At 36.1% G+C, this 20629-nt stretch overlaps 1 protein-coding gene across 2 annotated transcripts in view; it reads left to right on the forward strand.

The window, feature by feature from the left end:
* MALRD1 (MAM and LDL receptor class A domain containing 1) overlaps positions 1–20629 on the forward strand; it is a 715118-nt gene that overhangs the window by 431113 nt on the left and 263376 nt on the right. For both annotated transcript variants that reach the window (XM_017869225.1, XM_017869224.1), the window contains exon 29: positions 5978–6161. In XM_017869225.1, coding sequence (XP_017724714.1) covers positions 5978–6161 — 184 coding nt within the window. The remainder of the gene's footprint in view (positions 1–5977; positions 6162–20629) is intronic.

Consider the following 20629-nt stretch of genomic DNA (forward strand, 5'->3'; position numbering starts at 1 on the left):
TGAATTTGATCCTGTCATTATGATGTTAGCTGGTTATTTTGCTCGTTAGTTGATGCAGTTTCTTCCTAGCATCGACGGTCTTTACAATTTGGCATGTTTTTGCAGTGGCTGGTACCGGTTGTTCCTTTCCATGTTTAGTGCTTCCTTCAGGAGCTCTTGTAAGGCAGGTCTGGGGGTTGAAAAATCTCTCAGTATTTGCTTGTTTGTAAAGGATTTTACTTCTCCTTCACTTATGCAGCTTAGTTTGGCTGGATATGAAATTCTGGGTTGAAAATTCTTTTATTTAAGAATGTTGAATATTGGCCCCCACTCTCTTCTGGCTTGTGGAGTTTCTGTCGAGAGATCCGCTGTTAGTCTGGTGGGCTTCCCTTTGTGGATAACCTGAATTTTCTCTCTGACTGTCCTTAACATTTTTTTTCTTCATTTCAACTTTGGTGAATCTGACAATTATGCGTCTTGGAGTTGCTCTTCTTGAGAAGTATCTTTGTGGCATTCTCTGTATTTCTTGAATTTGAATTTTGGCCTGCCTTGCTAGATTGGGGAAGTTCTCCTGGATAATATCCTGAAGTGTTTTCCAACTTGATTCCATTCTCCCTGTCACTTTCAGGTACACCAATCAAAGTAGATTTGGTCTTTTCACATAGTCCCATGTTTCTTGGAGGCTTTGTTCATTTATTTTACTCTTTTTTCTCTAAACTTCTCTTCTCACTTCATTTTATTCATTTGATCTTCAATCACCAATACCCTTTCTTCCACTTGATCGAATCAGCTACTGAAGCTTTTGTGTGCGTCATGTAGCTCTTGTGCCATGGTTTTCTGTTCCATCAGGTCATTTAAGGTCTTCTCTAGGCTGTTTATTGTAGTTAGCCATTTGTCTCATCTTTTTTTCAAGGTTTTTAGCTTCTTTCAGATGTGTTTGAACATACTCTTTTAGCTCAGAGAAGTTTGTTATTACCAATCATCTGAAGCCCACTTCTGTCAACTTATCAAAGTCATTCTCCATCTAGCTATGTTCCATTGCTGGCAAGGAGCTGCATTCCTTTGGAGGAGAAGAGGTGTTCTGATTTTTAGAATTTTCAGCTTTTCTGCTCTGGTTTCTCCCCATCTTTGTGCTTTTATCTACCTTTGGTCTTTGGTGATGGTGACGTACAGATGGGGTTTTGGTGTGGATATCCTTTCTGTTTGTTAGTTTTCCTTCTCACAGTCAGCACCTTTAGCTACAGATCTGTTGGAGTTTGCTGGAAGTCCACTCCAGACCCTGTTTGCCTGGGTTTCACCAGCAGAGGCTGCAGAACAGCAAATATTGCTGAACAGCAAATGTTGCTGCCTGATCCTTCCTCTGGAAGCTCCGTCTCAGAAGGGCACCCAGCTGTATGAGGTGTCAGTCAGCCCCTACTGGGAGGTATCTCCCTGTTAGGCCACTTGGGGGTCAGGGCCCCACTTGAGGAGGCAGTCTGTCTGTTCTCAGATCTCCAGTTCTGTGCTAGGAGAAGCACTACTCTAGTCAAAGCTGTCAGACAGGGACATTTAAGTCTCCAGAAGTTTCTCCTGCCTTTTGTTCAGCTATGCCCTGCCCCAAGAGGTGGAGTCTACAGAAGCAGGCAGGCCTCCTTGAGCTGCAGTGGGCTGCACCCAGTTCCAGCTTCCCAGCCACTTTGCTTACCTACTCAAGCTTCAGCAGGGGCAGGCGCCCCTCCCCCAGCCTCGTTGCTGCCTTGTAGTTGATCTCAGACTGCTGTGGTAGCAGTGAGCGAGGCTCCATGGGCATAGGATCCTCCGAGCCAGGCGCGGGATATGATTTCCTGGTGTGCTGTTTGCTGAGACTGTTGGAAAAGCGCAGTATTAGGGTGGGAGTGTCCCAATTTGGCTAGGAAAGGGAATTCCCCGACCTTTTGCACTTCCTGGGTGAGGCGATGCCCCGCCCTGCTTTGACTCACACTCGGTGGGCTGCACTCACTGTCCAACAAACCCCAATGAGATCAACCTAGTACCTCAGTTGGAAATGCAGGAAAAAAATTCTTGTATTTATTTACCCTTATTAAATACTGAAAACTCTAGAAACAGATTCAAAGTATGATAAAGATGTCAGTTGAAAAAAAAAAAGAGGTATTATTTAAATGGTTTAGAAAAAATGGCTAGTTATTTGGGAAAAATTTGTATATTCCCTTCAAACATATGAAATGGAACTTCCAGGTAGATCTGTCTATTAATATGTTTGTACAATTTGAAGTGGTTCGATCTTTTTAGTGTTTATTATTGCCTTTCTTTGCACAGCCCAAGAAGGAATGACTGGCGTAAAGTATGAAGACAAACACACTGTAAAATAAATATGCAATATGTAAGATAAATGTCCGTGTGCATACTGTATGTGAGGAATCAGTTCAAAATTTGGAAAAAGGTTAAATTAGAAGAAGAAAGTAATTCTTCAATATCTCTAACCATTTTTGTATTAATGTCTATTTTTTATTATTATTAATGTGGTTAATCACTTTTCATAGGCTTATTTCCTCTGGGTATTGAGATTAAAATCTATCTAAATGCAAGAGAGAAGTCCTTCAGCAGAGGCAAAGTTATGAGTTGGGAGTGAGAGATTTTTCACTTTCACAATTTAAAACGAATTTAAATCAAGATATTAGGTAATTAGGTGAAGTAACGACATAAGTGGAATAAAAATTTGGGAACTGACTACACAATCACTTTTCAAAAAGTTTGTTAGTAATACACACACACACACACACACACAGAGAGAGAGTGCGCGTGCGAGCAAGAGCGCTTTTATAGTAGTTTTCTTTTTATGACTCTTTTTCCTGTGTTAAATTATTACATCTCCAAGATAGGCTCCCTGTCTTTTCACCTTTTTGTCCCTGGCATCTAACATAGTACCTGGCACTGTGTGAGCATAGAAAGTTTGCTGAATAAAGGAATGAATGAATGAATGGATAAGGAAATAAATCTCTATTGCACATTAGGTGAATATTTTTGTTAATTGTAGGGATAACATTTGATGTTATGAAACAACAGCTAATATATTAGAATGATGCCTTGTAATACATCATCATTAGGTTGATCCATGGTTGGTTTGCAAAATAATTTACCCTCATTTTTTTTTCTAACACATAAAATGACAGTGAATACATTATTTGTCTCTTTGTTTTTACCAGAAGACGAGATGTAAGATTTAAGGAATGATTCACATTTTTTGATTAGCGTGATCATATGCTCTTCTTTGATGGTATTTGTTGAAAATTCTTTGGGGATTCGGCATAGCTAATGAGTGGCTTTATAAACTGCACAGGGAGATAAAAAAGAAAAGTTAGTAAAGTGAATTAAGTCCGCAAATCAAGACAGGCTTTTATCAATATCCAACCTCTAATATCGCTAGAAGTCAGAGAGACCACCCTTTCCTTTAATTTTTAATTTAACTAACCATCCCTTTGATTTCAAATTACTAAGACATCACTGAGAGTCAAAGACTAACCTTGAGAAGGATTTATCTTCTTTAGTCATCAAAAAGATATGAAATTCCATTAATTAGGTGTGAATTTTCCACCCTTTTCAATACAGAAGTTACATGAATCTGTAGGTGTCAGATTTGTAGTTGTTTTGTTAAGGATGTTAATGATCTATCTATAAACTGTTAGTTGTTTTGCAAAGTTAATTTTAGATTAACTCATGCATAGTTGTGCTTTCTGTAACCATGCAGAGGAAGAACCAGTTGATCAAACATCTTCATCTAATATTTATTAGCATTAGTTCCCTGAAAACATGAAGTTATGAATGTCTAGCTCCTTGGTATACCCTCTTCAGACATTCCTTTTCGTTTTTTCCTCTTTAGCTTTTATTTTTTAGATTATCTGTAAATTACACATTTCATACCTGTATGCTATAAATCTATTGGAACATTTTGCTTTACTTCTGTATGTCATTTCCCTAAATCTTCTCCGCTAGTCTACTGTTTTGATTACAAGCTTCAGAGACAGAGTTTTTCTTGTGAAACATCATGAAAATGCTATGACCCAGGACCAAGGAATATTAATTGGGAACTAACCATAAATGTAATACTGTGTATTTATGTATATTTTTTTCTTTGCCAAATATCCATCATTATGATTTGTTAAATCATCTATTTCCCAGAAAGGGCTAGACCTAGAATACCAAAGAACAGTGTATACAATCTAAGCCTTGTCCTGTGCTCAACTGGTTAATATGCTATTTTAATGAAGTTGTCATTTTTATTTGGTCATTGGGCTTATATGTCATTTTATGTCATGTTACACTATACTGGGTCAGTTCACATATTAGAATATTGTATTACTAGTTAACCAACCTCAGATATTGATGTTTATGTAAGATTTTTAGAAAATTAATTTGTTCTTTTCAATTAAAAAAATTTTTGTGAAAACAATTATAGTTGTTACTTATATAATAATTACATTATAACAGAGTTTATGAAAATCAAAATAATATGTAATATAATTTTTGAAATCTTATTGCTGTTAAAATTATCACTTTTCCTCCGCACTCAATTCACTTCATAAATCCTTTATTACATCCATCAGTGATAAGTGATTTCTCCAACATATTTCTCCTTTTCTCTTTTCCTATGTCAGTGATTTAAGCTTTTTGAAGAAGGTACAACTTGAATAATTAAACAATATGAACAGAAGTTTGGATAGCTAGTGACATCTGAAACTGTAAACCCAGGGCCTCGGTAAACTGTTCAGATTTCATCAAATATCCATAATTTCATGTAAACACAAGGAAAGGTAGATTTTACTGAGTAGGGCAATGTTATGTTATGTTATGTTATGTTATGTTATGTTATGTTATGTTATGTTATGTTATGTTGTGTTATGTTATTTATTTTTTGAGACAGAGTCTCACTCTGTTGCCAGGCTGGAGTGCAGTGGCGCGATCTCAGCTCACTGCAACCTCTGCCTCCTGGGTTCAAGCGATTCTCCTGCTTCAACCTCCTAAGTAGCTGGGACTACTGGCGCACGCCACTACACACTGCTAATGTTGTATTTTTAGTAGAGACGGGGTTCCACCATGTTGGTCACGATGGTCTCAATTTCTTGACCTCGTGATCCAAGTAGAGCAATTTATAATAATGGTGTCTCTAAAAGTTCCAAAATAAATGTATTGCTAATTCTGCTAGTTTTTCTTTTGGGACGTACTTTAGTAGATTAATATGCCTCTGTTTGGATGAGATAAACTATGTCTTAGTTATTATCAGAGATATGTTGAAGTCAAATAAAATATAGATAAAAATATATAAAAAAATTTTTTGAGGGAAGCAAGAATTGCAATTTGGGACATATACACAGACAAGGTGGTCTTCAGTATATCTGAAGAACAAAGAGAAGATTGGAGGTTTTGTAAAAGAGAAATGTAAAAATAACTATTTGGTAGTATGCTTAGTACTTGGTCAACAAAATAATCTGTGCGTCCAACCTCCATGACACGAGTTTGCCGGTATAACAAACATGCACACGTACCCCTGAACCTAAAATAAAAGTTTTTTAGGAAAAAAAAAAAGGGAAATGTTCCATATTGTTGTGAAAGAAAGTTCATTGGCACTGGTAAAGTTATGCAGAGCTGGCAAGCTCTAACTGGTGCATGATGGGTAAAACTAGTTTTAGAGTCTCAGCAGATTCTTTCAGTATCTGTCAGATACAACTAGTTTCAGGTTACAACTGTCAGTTTCAGGAGCTAGGTTTGCAGAGAATTTTGTTTTTGGAGCAGTGTTACATGCCCTGAGTGCTTTCCACGCCCCTGACCTCTTGACTCTGTTTGACTTGGGTTCGACAAGAATGACTCAATTCGTAAGATCAGCTTTCACAGATTCAGTGCTTCTTTGTTGTTTCAGTTTTTATTGGTCAGATGCTTGTGAGCTAAATAACTGGGTTTTGCACCACACTGCGTGATCTTCTTTCATGTTTGATTATTTCCCTCATACAAACTTCTTTACTTTCAGACAGAGAAAGGACTATCAAAAGTATGGCAAGAAAGTAAGCAGAACCCTGGTAATCATTGGCAAAAGGCTGACATCCTGCTAGGAAAGTTAAGGAATTTTGAAGTCATATTTCAAGGTATCAGAACAAGAGATCTGGGAGGAGGAGCTGCAATTGATGATATTGAATTTAAAAACTGCACAACTGGTAAGTTTTCAGAAAGCACTTCCATTTTGAAGCACATTTATAATCTAGCCATTTTATCTTTGTTGCACATGTTTAAAATGCTTTACTGTTTTGTATTTTGTACACATACACAAATCAATTGAAAGGTATAATTTTATAATTGTGAACTTAAAACTCTGTTAAGAGATAATACCTATCTTAGTCTGTTTGGGCTGCTATTACAAAATGCCATAAGCTGGGTAGCACATAAACAACAGAATTTTTTTCCTTGTGGTTCTGGAGGCTGGGAAGGCCAGATCAAGACAGGCAGATGTGGTATGTGGTGAAGGCTCATTTCCTGGTTAATAGATGGCACCTTCTTGCTGTGTTTTCACTTGGTGGAGTCCAAGTGGAGCCCTTATAAAATGAGCTCCCTTGGGCCTTTGTTATAAAGGCACTAATCCCATTCATGAGGACTCCGCCCCCATGACATAGTCATCTTCCTGAAGACCCCATCTCTAGACACTGTCACCTTTGGGTTTAGGGTTTCCACATATGGATGAGGGGAGGAGAATAAACAGACCATAGCAATATCTTCTTCATCATTCAATTGCATGAGTGACTCCCCACTTCCTTCCATACTATCCACTTTCTAACAAAAATAATTTTTCCCTTCTGCATTTATTTTTAACACAATTTTAAATGTGAGCCTAATATTTACATGCATTTACCTAATTTAAACTAATTATAAATGAACCAGTAAAAACGGGTTAGAAATCTGGTAGTTAGTGCTTCTATAAGAAATAAATTCAATTAGGCAAAATTCAAGCAGAAATTGAGCTGAGAGCTGTGCTTGGGAGATTTAAAGATGCTACTCCAGCCTGTGAAGAGTCACCTGAAAAAAGAATACTTCCATTTATCATGTTTCTAAATGAAAAGTATAACTACACTTAGATTCTCTTTACAAAACTACCCAGAAAATGTCAAAAATAATTATAAATACATTTGTACAATTTCACAGTTTGCAAAGTTCTTTCAGAGGAATTATTCCGTTTGGTTTCCAAAATAATCCTGTGTGAGATATACTGCCAAGGAAATATATGCCTTCTGTGATTTTCTATACTGATTCACTTGGCAGCAAGCCTCTGCGACTAAAAGAGCTAAACCTGCATGCTATTTAATTTTATTGTTGCTCTCATATTAAAATATCATTTCACTGAGGCAGTTCAAAAAATGTGACTTTGGTTTTTTCATAGTGTTACAGCATCTGCTCTTTTTATGAGCAGTTAGTTCTGTTTCAAAAGATTCTGCTTAGAAATACATTCTTTTAACTTTTATTTCCCTCTCCTCCAACCTATGTTTCTAGAAAAGGTGGTTGTTACTCAGTTACCTTATGTTACATAAAATCAGAAATTATGTGTTTCAGACCATTTAAGGAGCATATAGCTCCAGGTATCTATGTCATGCAGGAGACAGGATTTGGGCTTGAAGATGCTGGGGAGAGGGTGTCTTGATGAAAGAAGTTGAGGTTTTGCACATATATTCGTGTAAAGGGAATCTTAGACGTGAGAATATGCTTCTTGAACTCTCTCCTAGTAACTTTCCAAGTAATATGTTGAAATTCTATTATGGTTAGTAACTCAATCTAGAAATGATTTTGGCCACTCGAAAAGGAAAAATTCTTCAAAACTTTCTCTGAGATTTTAGAAAGGAAGAAGTTTATTCAATAAGAGAAATTCCTTTCCTCTCAAGGGAAGCAGAATGATTCTTAGATGGGTTGATTCAGGACAGAAGGAAACAGAGTTATTATTCTGGCTTTACCAGTTTCATGTAGAAGTTTGCACTCTTTCTTCCCCTTTTTGTTATAGAGTTCTGTGAGAATTTACATGATTACAATTAATTTTGTTCAATTGAAGCCAACACTTGGCTAAGTTGTACTTTAATATTGTATATTTAGTGATCAACTGCTTTTAGGCCTATAGTTCTTTCTTTGTCATCAAGTAAAGAGGCATCATGTTGTCAGTTATAGTTGAATATGGTCAATTGCACATTTAATACATTTTCAGAAAAAGTAGCCACTGGTTTTTAACAGCCGAGCCAGCTACAGTTAACAAGGATTTTCAAATTGTTTTCAGTAAAATAGAAAACATGAAAAAATTATGAGAAAGTTTGAAAGACTGAATGGAACTCAGTGACATTCTTTTTAATCATCTTAGTTTTTAGCTTTATGCCAGCGAAATATCAGGGCTGTGTGATGTGGATGATCAGAAGGAGCTTAGAGTGTAAATTACACTAAGTTGCTTTCTGCAGTTGCCACTTTAGAAGATGAGAATGGTATTTAGCAAAACACCTCAAAGTCAGAAAGGCACTTTATCATAGGGGTTAAGAACGAGGAGCCTCGAGTCAAACTATGTGGGCATGGCATTTGGCTGTGTCATCTGGCTCAGGTAAGTTTCTTCATTTTGCTTTGTGTCGATTTCCTCACCAATAAAATTGAGAAGATGAAAATAGTATTTTCATCAATGGTTTGCATAAATATTAAATATGTTAACATATGTGAAGTTCTTTGAATAGTCTTGGTACATAGCAAAATTAATGTTACATTTTATTATTACAATGATCATCATTACTATTAACATGCCATATTCTAAAATGGTGCTTTATTGTCCTGTGTTAGGAAACCAACTTCAAATCATAAACTACCAGGTCACCACACAATTGATCATGAAGTTGTCGATGTTATGCATTTGAAATAAATAACTTAAAAAATGAGTGAATGTTTATTTCTGTCACATTCTAATCACAAAAAATCCACACATATTGTATGCTACCATTTATATGAAATGTACAGAATAGACAAATGTATAGAGACAGAGAGGAGGTGAGTGGTTACTTAGGTGTGAAGGAATGAGGACAGGGGACTGGCTGCTAATTAATACTGGATTTCTTCATGGAGTGATAAAAATATTCTAATGTTGTTTATAGTGATCAATGCACAACTTCATAAACATATTAGAACCATTAAATGTCATATGGCTAAACTTAATGGCATGTAAATTATAAATCAGTAAAACTTTTTAAATGAGAGGAATGACCCACCTGGGCAACATAGCAAAACTGCCATCTCTATAAAAATTTTAGGCCAGGCACTGTGGCTCATTCCTGCAATCCAGCAATTTGGGAGGCTGAGGCAGCTGGATTATTTAAGACCGGGAGTTTGAGACCATCCTGGCCAACATGGTGAAACTCCAACTCTACTACAAATAGAAAAATGAACTGGGCGTGGTGGCACATGCTTGTAATCCCAGCTACTCAACAGGCTGAGGCATGAGAATTGCTGGAACCAGGGAGGCAGAGGTTTGCAGTGAGCCGAGATCTTGCCACTGCATTCCAACTAGGGTGATGGGGCAAGACTCTGTCAGAAAACAAAAAACAAAACAAAACAAAAACACAAAAAAGCAATAGAAAATTAAAACATAAGCCAGGCATGGTGGCTTGCACCTGTAGTCCTAGCTACTCAGGAGGCTGAGGCAGGAGAGTTGCAACAGGCTGAGTCCAGGAGTTGGAGGTTTCAGTGAGCCATGATCACGCCACTGCACTCCAGCCTAGGTAACAGAGTCAGACCCTGTCTCAAAGAAAAAAGATCAAGAATTCTGGAAATATGGTGATAGTAGTGCCGTAACAGTTTTTGGATTTTCCCAAGTCCTCACACAAAACCATCAGAGAACCTAATTGGCAAAGTCAGCAAGTCATGAAAAACATATACAACAAAATTAAATGAAAATACAGCTCTACAAAATCTAAAATACAAACTAATAGGACAAACCACAAACAGTGACAAGACTTGTGTATTATTTATTTCTATAAGGGGGAAGGCAGGAAAATCACAAAAGAGTCAACAGATACTGGAAAACACAGCCAGGTTGGAGAATGGCAACTAACAGTGGACAGATTTTCTGACTTGGAGAACCGAATGGGTCCAAGGTATCTGTGATGAGGTCTGTGGGGCTGGAACAATTTGAACTCTCAAAATTGATCCAACAGGATTCCCTTCTATAAAAACAGCCCACATTAAAAAACCAAACAATTAAAAAACAAAGATGCCAATAAAAACACTCCCGGGAGTGGAATCAAATTGAACAGTCTAGGGACAGTTGAAGATGAGAAAAGATTCGCTTCAAAGTGTGGGAGAACATTAGCCAGGAAATGTAAACATAAAGGAACATTAAAGAACTTTAGTCAGGAAATGTCAAAAAGCAATCACCATATTTTTATAGATATATATAGATTTTATAGACTTATATACTCTTTTCAGATTTTGAGCCTACTCATATGAATTTAATCATATTCTTTTAGAGCCTCAGGTTCCTTATCCACAAAACCACAGGATCGTAATAGGTAATCTCTGCGATTTCCCTGCAATTACCTGATATAAGTCTGGAATTTATGCATATGTTTTTCAATTTCAGTATCATTGAGAGCAAATTTAAATTGGTTGTGAGTAGAAATGAGGAAAGATAGATTATATATACTGTATATATAATTATATGATACATATAAATCATATATATATATATAAAATGGCATATACAAATATTTTTAGACTTATGATGGTGTTATATCTGGATAAACCCATATAAGTTGAAAATGCATTCCATACCCAATAAACCCGTTATGAAGTCAAAAAATTTTAAGTCAAACCATTATAAATGCAGATGGATTTATGATGAGGTTACGTCCTGATAAACCCATTGTAAAGTTGAAGAATTATAAATCAAACCATTGTAAATTGACTGTGCACACGTACACACAGACCCACATACACATTATACATACCATAATATGTATGGTACATATTTGGTAGTTATCTACTTTACGTGCAAATAGGAAAGCTATTTAAGTTTCATATTTCTTTCTTTCTATTCAAAAACTTACAACTCAATTTATTAGATAATATTTAGAAAATAGCCAACATAAAGCTAGATATATTCTTTTTTATTTCTTTGCATTCTGAATACATTATGGTGCTATCTTCAACTTACTATCAAATGTATTTTCTAAAAGAAAATAAAGCAAAATAATGGGCATATTCTGTGGTCTGTCCAGTAACACAATAAGAAGCCTCTCTCCTTTTTGGACAAGTTAATAAGGAAGCAAGTAGCTTATTCATATACAAATAAGTGACAGATTATAAATTTGATGTCCCTCCTTTTATTCAAGTTGGTTTAAAATGATTTGTACAGAAATCTTATAAAATGCAGCAACCATTCCACAGAACAGAGAAGTAGGAAGGCAATTCTTATTGAAAAGAAAGGAATATCCTATCATTGTAATTCTAAAGTTCTAAATTTAAATGACTTCTGAAATTTCAGAATGTTACTTAAAGTACAATCATTTCTTAAGCACAGTCATTCACCTGATACTCAGGGAGCTTACTATAAATACTAAATAGCATTTATGTCAGCTGTAAAGATCCCAGATCAGCAATAAGACCACTAGGTGTGAGTCCTAGCTTACGCATTTGCTGTCTGCTCTATGGTTTTAGGCAAATGACATGATCTTCTTTTGCCTTATGTTTTTCATCTATAAAATTGTAATAATAATGCTTCTATCTCGTAAAGTTCCTATGAAGATTAAATTATTAACTCTATACAATGTACTTTGAAAAATGCATGAGATATAGCAAGCATCTGAATATACATAAGTATAAATGAACTACACTGCAAGACTTGTTAATTGTTTTAGGGACAGCACTTTTTATAGCACATTTAGAATCTTGTTCTGTTTTGTTCCTTCATTTTCCCACATGTTCAGCAAACATTATCGATTTTCTAGTCTGCAGAAAGCTTTGTGCAATGCACTGCACACATCTATGGAGAGCTGGGCTGAAATGTGCGCATTCCAGAGTGTTCAGTGTTGTAGATTTTTCTGTTTCCCTTTTCAGTGCCCCTTTCTTAATTCCTGGCATTTGTCTCCTTCCCCAGTGTGTTCCCCCCATGTTTTCTATTTCCAGGACCCCTCTGTGAACTGCTCAAAGACACTGGTAAACCCAGTACCTCAGGGTAGAATCTAATAATGGTATAAGATGTTGCATTTTCAACTGAATATCTAGAAAATCCAATTTAATGATGACCAGTTTTCAGTTCAAGGAAAAGGAAGAGATAATTTAGGGAACAGAGAATATTTCCAGAATCTTCTGACAGTAGTTACTCAATCTTTCCCTACATTCATACATAGCAAAACACTCACACCCCCTAAATAATCTTAATTGTGAAAAGAAAAAAATACCTTGAGGGTAAATAAAATAAGCTGGCATTGTTATAATTTCAGATGTCTTAGGTGTTGTCTTCATATATAATATAAAAGGCATTCTTTTTTATCATAGCCACTTTCCCATCTTTTATTTTTTCCTGTTAAAAACTGTATGTATGACTCCCGAGTCCTTTAAAGTGATTGATCTGGAGTGAAAAATAGTGGCATGATGATAATGATCTCAGTGCAGCATCACTCTGGATTCAAATTGAACTTGGGAGATCACAAAACGTTGATTGCTCTATATAAAGTTCACACACAAATAAATCTATAAAGAGAACTCCATAGATTTTAACTTCAGAACTTACCTTCTTCACTTAGTTTACATGAAAAGCTGTATTTCTGCTCACAGGTGAGTGCTCCGAGTGTTGCATTCAGATCACTTGCAGGCTTCTTTTAAAGTAAATGTCAGAAAAGAAAAAGAAGAAAAAGAAGGTGGCAATGAGTAGAAAAGTAATGCGTATCTCACCATAATGAAACAATTAAAAGTGACAGGTATGTATGTATGTATGTATGTATGTATGTGTGTATGTATGTATGTATTTATTTAGAGACAGGGTCTTGCTCTGTCACCAGGCCGGAGTGTAATGGCACGATCTCAGCTCACTGCAACCTCCACCTCCTGGGTTCGAGCGATTCTCCTGCCTCAGCCTCCTGAGTAGCTTGAATTACAGGCATGCACCACCATGCCCAGCTAATTTTTGTATTTTTAGTAGAGATGGGATTTCACCGTGTTTGCCAGGATGGTTTGATTTCCTGACCTCGTGATCTGCCCGCCTCAGCCTCCTAAAGTGCTAGAATTACAGGCATGGGCCACTGCTCCCATTGCTTTAAGTAAATATTGTCAGAAAAGGAAAAGAAGAAAAAGAAGATGGTAATCAGTGGAAAACTAATGCACATCCCACCCTAACAAAATAATTAAAAATGACTTTTATTTTTAAAAGTGGATGGCTAGATAATATATAGTACTGTGTAATGTAAGGGTGGATAAATGATAGATGAATGGATGTAAGGATGGATGGATGGATGCATGGGTGGATGGCCAGACAGATGGTTTAATAGAGACCATGCATTCAAATCTTGTTATATGTGTAAAATTCAGAATAGAGCAAGTTATTGTCTTTATTGAGTTACTTTCTGGTGGCACATGCAGATAATAAGCAAAGTAATATATGATATATTATGTAGTAGTGATAAGTGCTATGAATGGTAAAGGGAAAAAGTAATACAGAAGTATTTCCCTGATTGGAGTAGGCAGAAACAGCCTATTTGAAGGTTGTAGTTGTACAAAGGCTTAAGTGAAATGAGGAGGCAACCATGCAAACATGTCAGGGAAGAGAAATCCAGGCTTAGCAACCAGGGAGGCAGAATTGCTAGAAGAGCAAATTGCTGGAGTGAAAGGGAAGAAGGGTAGACAGACAGTGATGGTCCTCATCATGCAGAGCTTTGGTATCAGAAATGCCTGCTCACAGCATAGGGATTAAGCAAGCCAAACCTGGAGTCAGACTTTCCAGGTTCAAATCCTGGCTTTGCCACTTACTTGCTGTGTGATCTTGAATAAGTGCTTAGCAACTCAGTGCCTCAGTTTCTTTATGGCAATAAAAATAGGACCTCCCAGCCAGGCATGGTGACTCATGCCTGTAATCCTAGCAGTTGGGAGGCCAAGGCAGGCAGATAACTTGAGGTCAGGAGTTCGAGAACAGCCTGGCCAACATAGTGAAACCCCGTCTCTACTAAAAATAAAAAAAATTAGCTGGGAGTTTTGGCACACACCTGTAATCCAGCCAGCCAGGAGGCTGAGGCAGGATAATTGTTTGAACCTGGGAGGCAAAGGTTGCAGTGAGCCAAGATTGTGCCATTGTACTCCAGCCTGGGTGACAGGGAGAGACTCCATCTCAAAAATAAATAAATAAATAAATAAATAAATAAATAAATAAATAAATAAATAAATATAAAGAACCTGCCTTATATTATTAGAATGATAGTGTGGATTTAAAAGTTACTATATGCCAAGAGCTTTATACAGTAACTCTTCATGGTGGCTACTGAAGCAATGTTTGACATGATTGCCATCATTCATCAACACCATCATATTTAATTGAATCCTTAAGACTCTGAAAAATTGAAATAGCTAGACGTTACACCAAATAACAGCTGAGCTGATTTCCTTACTGATGCTTAATGGCATGGAAACATAGCCTTATTAACCATAACATTGTAGAATACTACTAAAATAATGATAAAGAACTTGGAGGTAAAAGCAGTCACATAGCACCTGACATATCTGTCAAACAGGTTCACTGTCCACTGGTTACCAACTTGCCTGAGTCTGGTGAGACAGAATCCTCATACACTAGTTACATAAAGCAGCTTTATTACCTACAAATAGACAGCAAGGGACAACAGAAAATTAGGGTTCATCATTAAGCTGGTCCCCCAAGGCTGAGGAAAGCTGCCCAGGGTGGATGGAATCTCATCTGTGCAAGACCCTGTTGCACCACAACTGATGATCTGGCAAAGCCTGCCCTGGGTCCTATACCTTAGGTGAAAGCATGAGAGAATGTTCTGTTTCTCAAAGGAATTGGAACCAAGACTGGGCTGTTCTAGAGCGTCCCTCTTACCTCAGAATGTTGCATTCCCAGCACATTCTGCATTTCTTCATGAGAACTGCAGGCAAGAAACTAGGGAGACCTGGGTTGGTCCAAGGCCACAGGGAGAAATGTTCAGCAATATCTAGTTTGCCAATGATTTCAAATGGTCTTGAAAGAAAACAAGTGATATCAGACATATCATTAGTGTTTCTAATAGTAGAATGTTTTAGTAATACTAGTTTAAGTATTTTAAAACATTGTAAGTGATGTTTTAAAAATTTTTTAATATTCAAATAATTCTTATTGTTACAGGTTTGTTTTATTTTGGATTCAAACGTTTTTCAGTAAGGAAAGGAAGGGATAGGAATATGATCCTTAACTACAAATTTAATACAAAGTTATTTAACTTGAACCAGACCCAGGTCATAGCAGTTTCTTTCTTTACCTGATTATGTATGACTGTTTTTATACTAGGTTTCTTTATACATTGCAATGCACCTTTTGTACCTAGAGCTAAAATTTTCTGCCAACAATTGATATAATTTGTTAAATATGCTCTTTGTATAAGAATCAATTCATACATTTAAACCTGCACTTTAAATGAAACCTGCACTTTACTTATTGGCAGGATGAAGTACGCAATGCTTCTCAAATGACAGAATAGTCTTATTTGAAGTAACTACATCCCTGCAAATATTGATTAACAAAAGTGTCAAAGTCGTGTTTAAAATAGCTTTATATAGTTTATCTCCTGATTATATGTTCTTTTCCAGCTTATCAATATTAATAACATCCATATATGAATGCATATTTTACTAAATATATATTACATATGGATGCAAAGATTAATTTTGTCTTTTCAATGAAAGGTAACTGATTTTTATTGATTGAAGAATTTTCATTATTTATCAAGAGGTAAGAATGGTGATATCTTTGTCATTGATTTATAGACAGATGCTATGTTTTTAAAAATGTATCACCACATGTGGTAGAGACACTCTGTCAGTTTCTTTCCCACATGTCTCCCTTTTAGTTAAATGGGACAATGTGAATGAGAACTGGCCAATGTGCTGTGAGGAAGTAGCATGTGTCATTTCCATTTGAAATATTTAAAATATAGTGTACAATTTTCATCATTACAGATTTATTTTGGATTCAAAAGTAAATCTCATCAGGTCTCCCTTGCATGTTAAAAGGGGCCTTATATCCCAGATAGTGTATCTACATCTGCCTCATCTTTCTGAATCTATAGAGGAGAATCTCTTAGCAAACTTGTTTTTTGCATATGTATTTTATATATATATGTGTGTGTGTGTGTGTATATGTGTATATATGTATACGTATGTGTATATATATGAATACATATGTGTGTATATATATATGAATACATGTGTGTGTATATATATAGTATTTTAAAGATTTAAGTGGTATTTTAAAGTATACCATCAAGCCCATCCTAACACACATGCAATTTACTACCTAACACACAATGCAATATTACATAAAGAGACATTATTTAACATTGAGTTTTCCAACTTCTCTACCTTGGAAGCAAATATATTTGCTGTATTTAAGGTCACAGTCTGAGGATTGTGGTTGCTTAGTTAATAAACAAAAAGAAATCACAACCAAGCTATCAATCCTTTGCAGGTTTATTCAACCTGAAGATGTAAGAGAGAAGTATACTTACCTTCAGATTCTAATAGTCTAAAGGTGTTAACCAAAAGCTCCCAGCATTCCTGGGTTCCGCCTTTTGAGGAAGTACCCTCAGTGAATAAAGTTGACACTAAACAAAATTCTGAACAAAGAGGTGATGTCTTTGTGACATCAACTCTCTACCTTCAATCATTGCCAGTTATAAATCTAACTTTCTTTTATTGCTTGAATTGATTTGAGATAGACTTCAGAAGAGAGGCTTCATTGCCATGGTCAACTAACTGCATTGTTCTTCATTAAGCCTTAGAGTCAAATAATTTGTTTCTTATAAAATCAGGGACTAGATCTTTTTTTCTGGTCCAAGGCCATCCATTGAACAAAAGAACTATGTGATTCAGTGTATTATACTTTTAATCAGTGTTTTTAAATTAAAAAAAAGCCATGGATGAATCTAATTACTTTAACATTGTATTCAAGTAAACCATTTGTTACATACCTTGAAAGCATCAAATACTGCTTTATCTCTCAATAAAATTAAGAAAATTAGCATCTGAATGTTAAAATGGTCTGTATTTAAAGATGTAATTTAAATCATAATCATAAATATTACTATTAATATAAATATATTATAATCCAAACACAATGATATTCCTTGGTTCATTTACATTATTAAGAAAAAATAATTATTTGAGCAGACATTTTAGTAAGGCTTAAATAGCCCTTGAAATATTCCTAGGTTCAGATAGAGGCAACTGTATTTGTGAACGTTAACATTATCCTCAGTTCATGTAATTTCTAATTAGAATTTGTTTCAATTACAATGAGCATTTTCATATTTAGGATCTAGGTCAGTAGGACCATTGCATAGAGTTTTTGTAATGATATGGTGTTTCAATTTTTACTGAACTATATTTATTTTCACATGAAATGAATATTGATGTTTATCAAGAAGACTCCTACTTTATACTCATATATATTTTTTCCACTACATAATTGAAGTATATGCTATTTAGTCCTGAAATATCAGTACAGATATATACTAGTATATAAGATGTACAAGCTACAGTTGAACTTGGGTAGATGTGGAACACATGAAAATTACATTTAGTTGAGCCAAACATAAAGAAACAGTTAACAATAAAATCTACAGATATTTTTACATGCACAGATATTAAGCCAGGACTACAAACCAATTTTCTTGTCTATTACACTTGATGGAATGCATACACAATGTACATACTCACTCACACACAGATTTGTTTTTTTACTATAACATAATCTATAAGTTTCTGAAAAATCTCATGTTTTGAATAATATGAAAAGAGGAAAGCCTTTGGAAAAATAGGGTTGGAGCAAGCCACTATAATCATAGGTAACCTAGTTACCCAGCACTAATGTAAACACTAGCAATTACATTCAAACTACTAGTACAGTTTAAATTATCTTGAATTCCTAATAAATGGAGGAACTTTTGAGTAAATGTATGACTCTACCTAAAACAGTGGGGATGGATGGGAGGCAAGGACCTTGATGTAAATGTAGTATAAAATGTTTAAGGCTGTTGAATTTTGAAGACAAGAGCAAATTACCCAAAGACCAGGAGAACTAGGCAATAAAGAAGCACGTTCAAGAGAGCACATGGATAACTCATCTAAAAAAGTTGGTTCAAGCACACTCTGTACAGTCCTGGAATTCCTTGACTTGTTGAGTTAGCTGTGCAAGTACACTTTGGTTTCATCTGCTGTGTGTTGGTGCTACAAGAATTATTGTAGTGGTCAATTTCACGGACCAATCAATACAACTTCTGTGTTACAGGAACCTAATTCCTCCACTGATCAGTTGCACACATGCCTACTTGTTTAATTGTTTTACAGAAGCGTGCATTGAATAAGTGACAGTCAAGACAATGGAAGGAAATGAATAGATATTGAAAAACCAATGGGCGACATGTCATACTAGACCCAACATATACACAATCTCATTTAAGTGGGGAATAAGGATGTTTAATATAGAATGGATTCTTGAAGGATTTGAGTCAAATGACTCACACAAATTGTCTGGAAAGTTGTCTTGGAGGAATTGGGAAATGAAGAGTTTAAGATCGTTGATTAAAAGGTCAGGAAGGAGTTCAGAAAAAGAAATCAAGTGTGTTTGGAGTTCTTACCACTAGCTTACTTTTGGTCTTTTAGTCTTTGTACATTCTCATGATAATTTCTTGGAAATCTCTATGTTGATTTACTCTACCTGCCAACAATGTCAAACATAAAAGGAGTTTATATAAAGGTACAAGGAATCACATAGATCAAGAATACAGTACAACGTCAGGAAGATATGAAAAAGACTAAAAAGTGAGAGGGGGTAGGGGCAGTGGCTCACACCTGTAATCCTTCACTGTGGGAGGCTGAGGCAGGAAGATCACTTGAGACCAGAAGCTCAGGATCAACCTGGGCAACATAGTGAGACCCCATCTCTACAGAAACATTTAAAAAATTGGCTGGCGTGGTGGTGTACACCTGTGGTCCCAGCTACTTAGAAGGCCGAGGCAAGAAGATCACTTGAACCTGGGAGGTTGAGGCTGCAGTGAGTCGTGATCTCGCCACTGCACTCTAACCTGGGTGTCAGAAACTGTATCTTTCAGCTCGTCTTTTTAATTTTCCTTTCTGTGGAACGTCCATCTCTGCTTTACCATACATACAGAAAACATGACTCCGGGGAGTACACGAGCCTGGACACATTGTTGCAGGCATCTTTTAGTTTTGTTTCTAAATTCTCTGATTGACCTATCTTGGGTCAAATGGTCACCCTCAGACTAGTTATTGTAGACGGATGGCAGGATACATGAGACAAACGTGCCTACTGGAACTCCACCTTGGTGACTGTATTGATGAAGGAGCGTCACCAGAATAGGGGAGTTGGGTATACAAATTATATTAACTATGTCTTATTTTCTGTATTCTGATGCTTCCTAGCAATAGTAAAGCACTTCTTGAGTGCATTTTTCAAGTGCAAACCAACCAATCTAGAGCCCACATCTCCACCTATTTCCTTTATGAAGCCCTCACACTCAGAGCCACTATCCACCTGCCTTAATCATCCTAGGGTTAAGTACCAGAGACTAGGAAGAGCCACCATGCCCCAGAGCTTACTGAAATTATTCAAACTAGCCAATTGCAAATCAGCTTCTCATAGAAACTACAATAAAGGCTCTTGCCCACAATTTTGCATCTCTTTCTGCCTCCAGATCAATCCAAGTGTTTCCCTTTGCAGCCTCCCTGCAGTGAAGTGTTCTTCCTTCACTCAGGATCTGTGAGTATAAAAACCTGTCTTTTCCATGGCAATCATTTCCTGATCTGTTGGCCTCTCCATGCTTAAATATTACTAAAACCTAAGTGAAAGCACAAATCCACTATAAGCTCATTTAAAATCTATTCTTAGAACATGATATTATGCATTCAATAAATATTAATACAGTACCTCCTACTAGCAAGTATAGAAGGTTATTACACAGATAAGTTGATTATTCTAATAGATGGCTAGTCCAATAGTGAGGATAAAAAGTAATGAACTGCACTAGAGCAGTACAGTGAGAGTGGAGATGGGGAGAGGGGTGCCTGAAATATTGTGAGAGGAATGATAATTCGAGAGGCTGCTTTAGCTCTGGTAGCTTCCATCTGGCTGGCAAGAAAAAAAAAGGCAGAGAAAGAGGCAATGGAAGGACATACTTGATGTCTTTTAAAATTGATTTCTTGAAGCTTTTGTGTATTCTACTTACAATGAATTAACCAAAATTTAGTTGCGTGGTTAAATCAAGGAAATCTACGAAATGTGTTTATTCAAAACTAAGTTGTATTACTAGGAAAGAGGAAGGGAATGTGTATTTGTATAGAGAACCAATAGCCTACCACAAGTTCTTATAAGGTAATTTCTTTTTTTATTTCTTTTAAATTTAAT

This window comes from Rhinopithecus bieti, unplaced genomic scaffold, assembly GCF_001698545.2.
Source record: "Rhinopithecus bieti isolate Rb0 unplaced genomic scaffold, ASM169854v2 scaffold_3043, whole genome shotgun sequence".
NCBI lineage: Eukaryota > Metazoa > Chordata > Mammalia > Primates > Cercopithecidae > Rhinopithecus > Rhinopithecus bieti.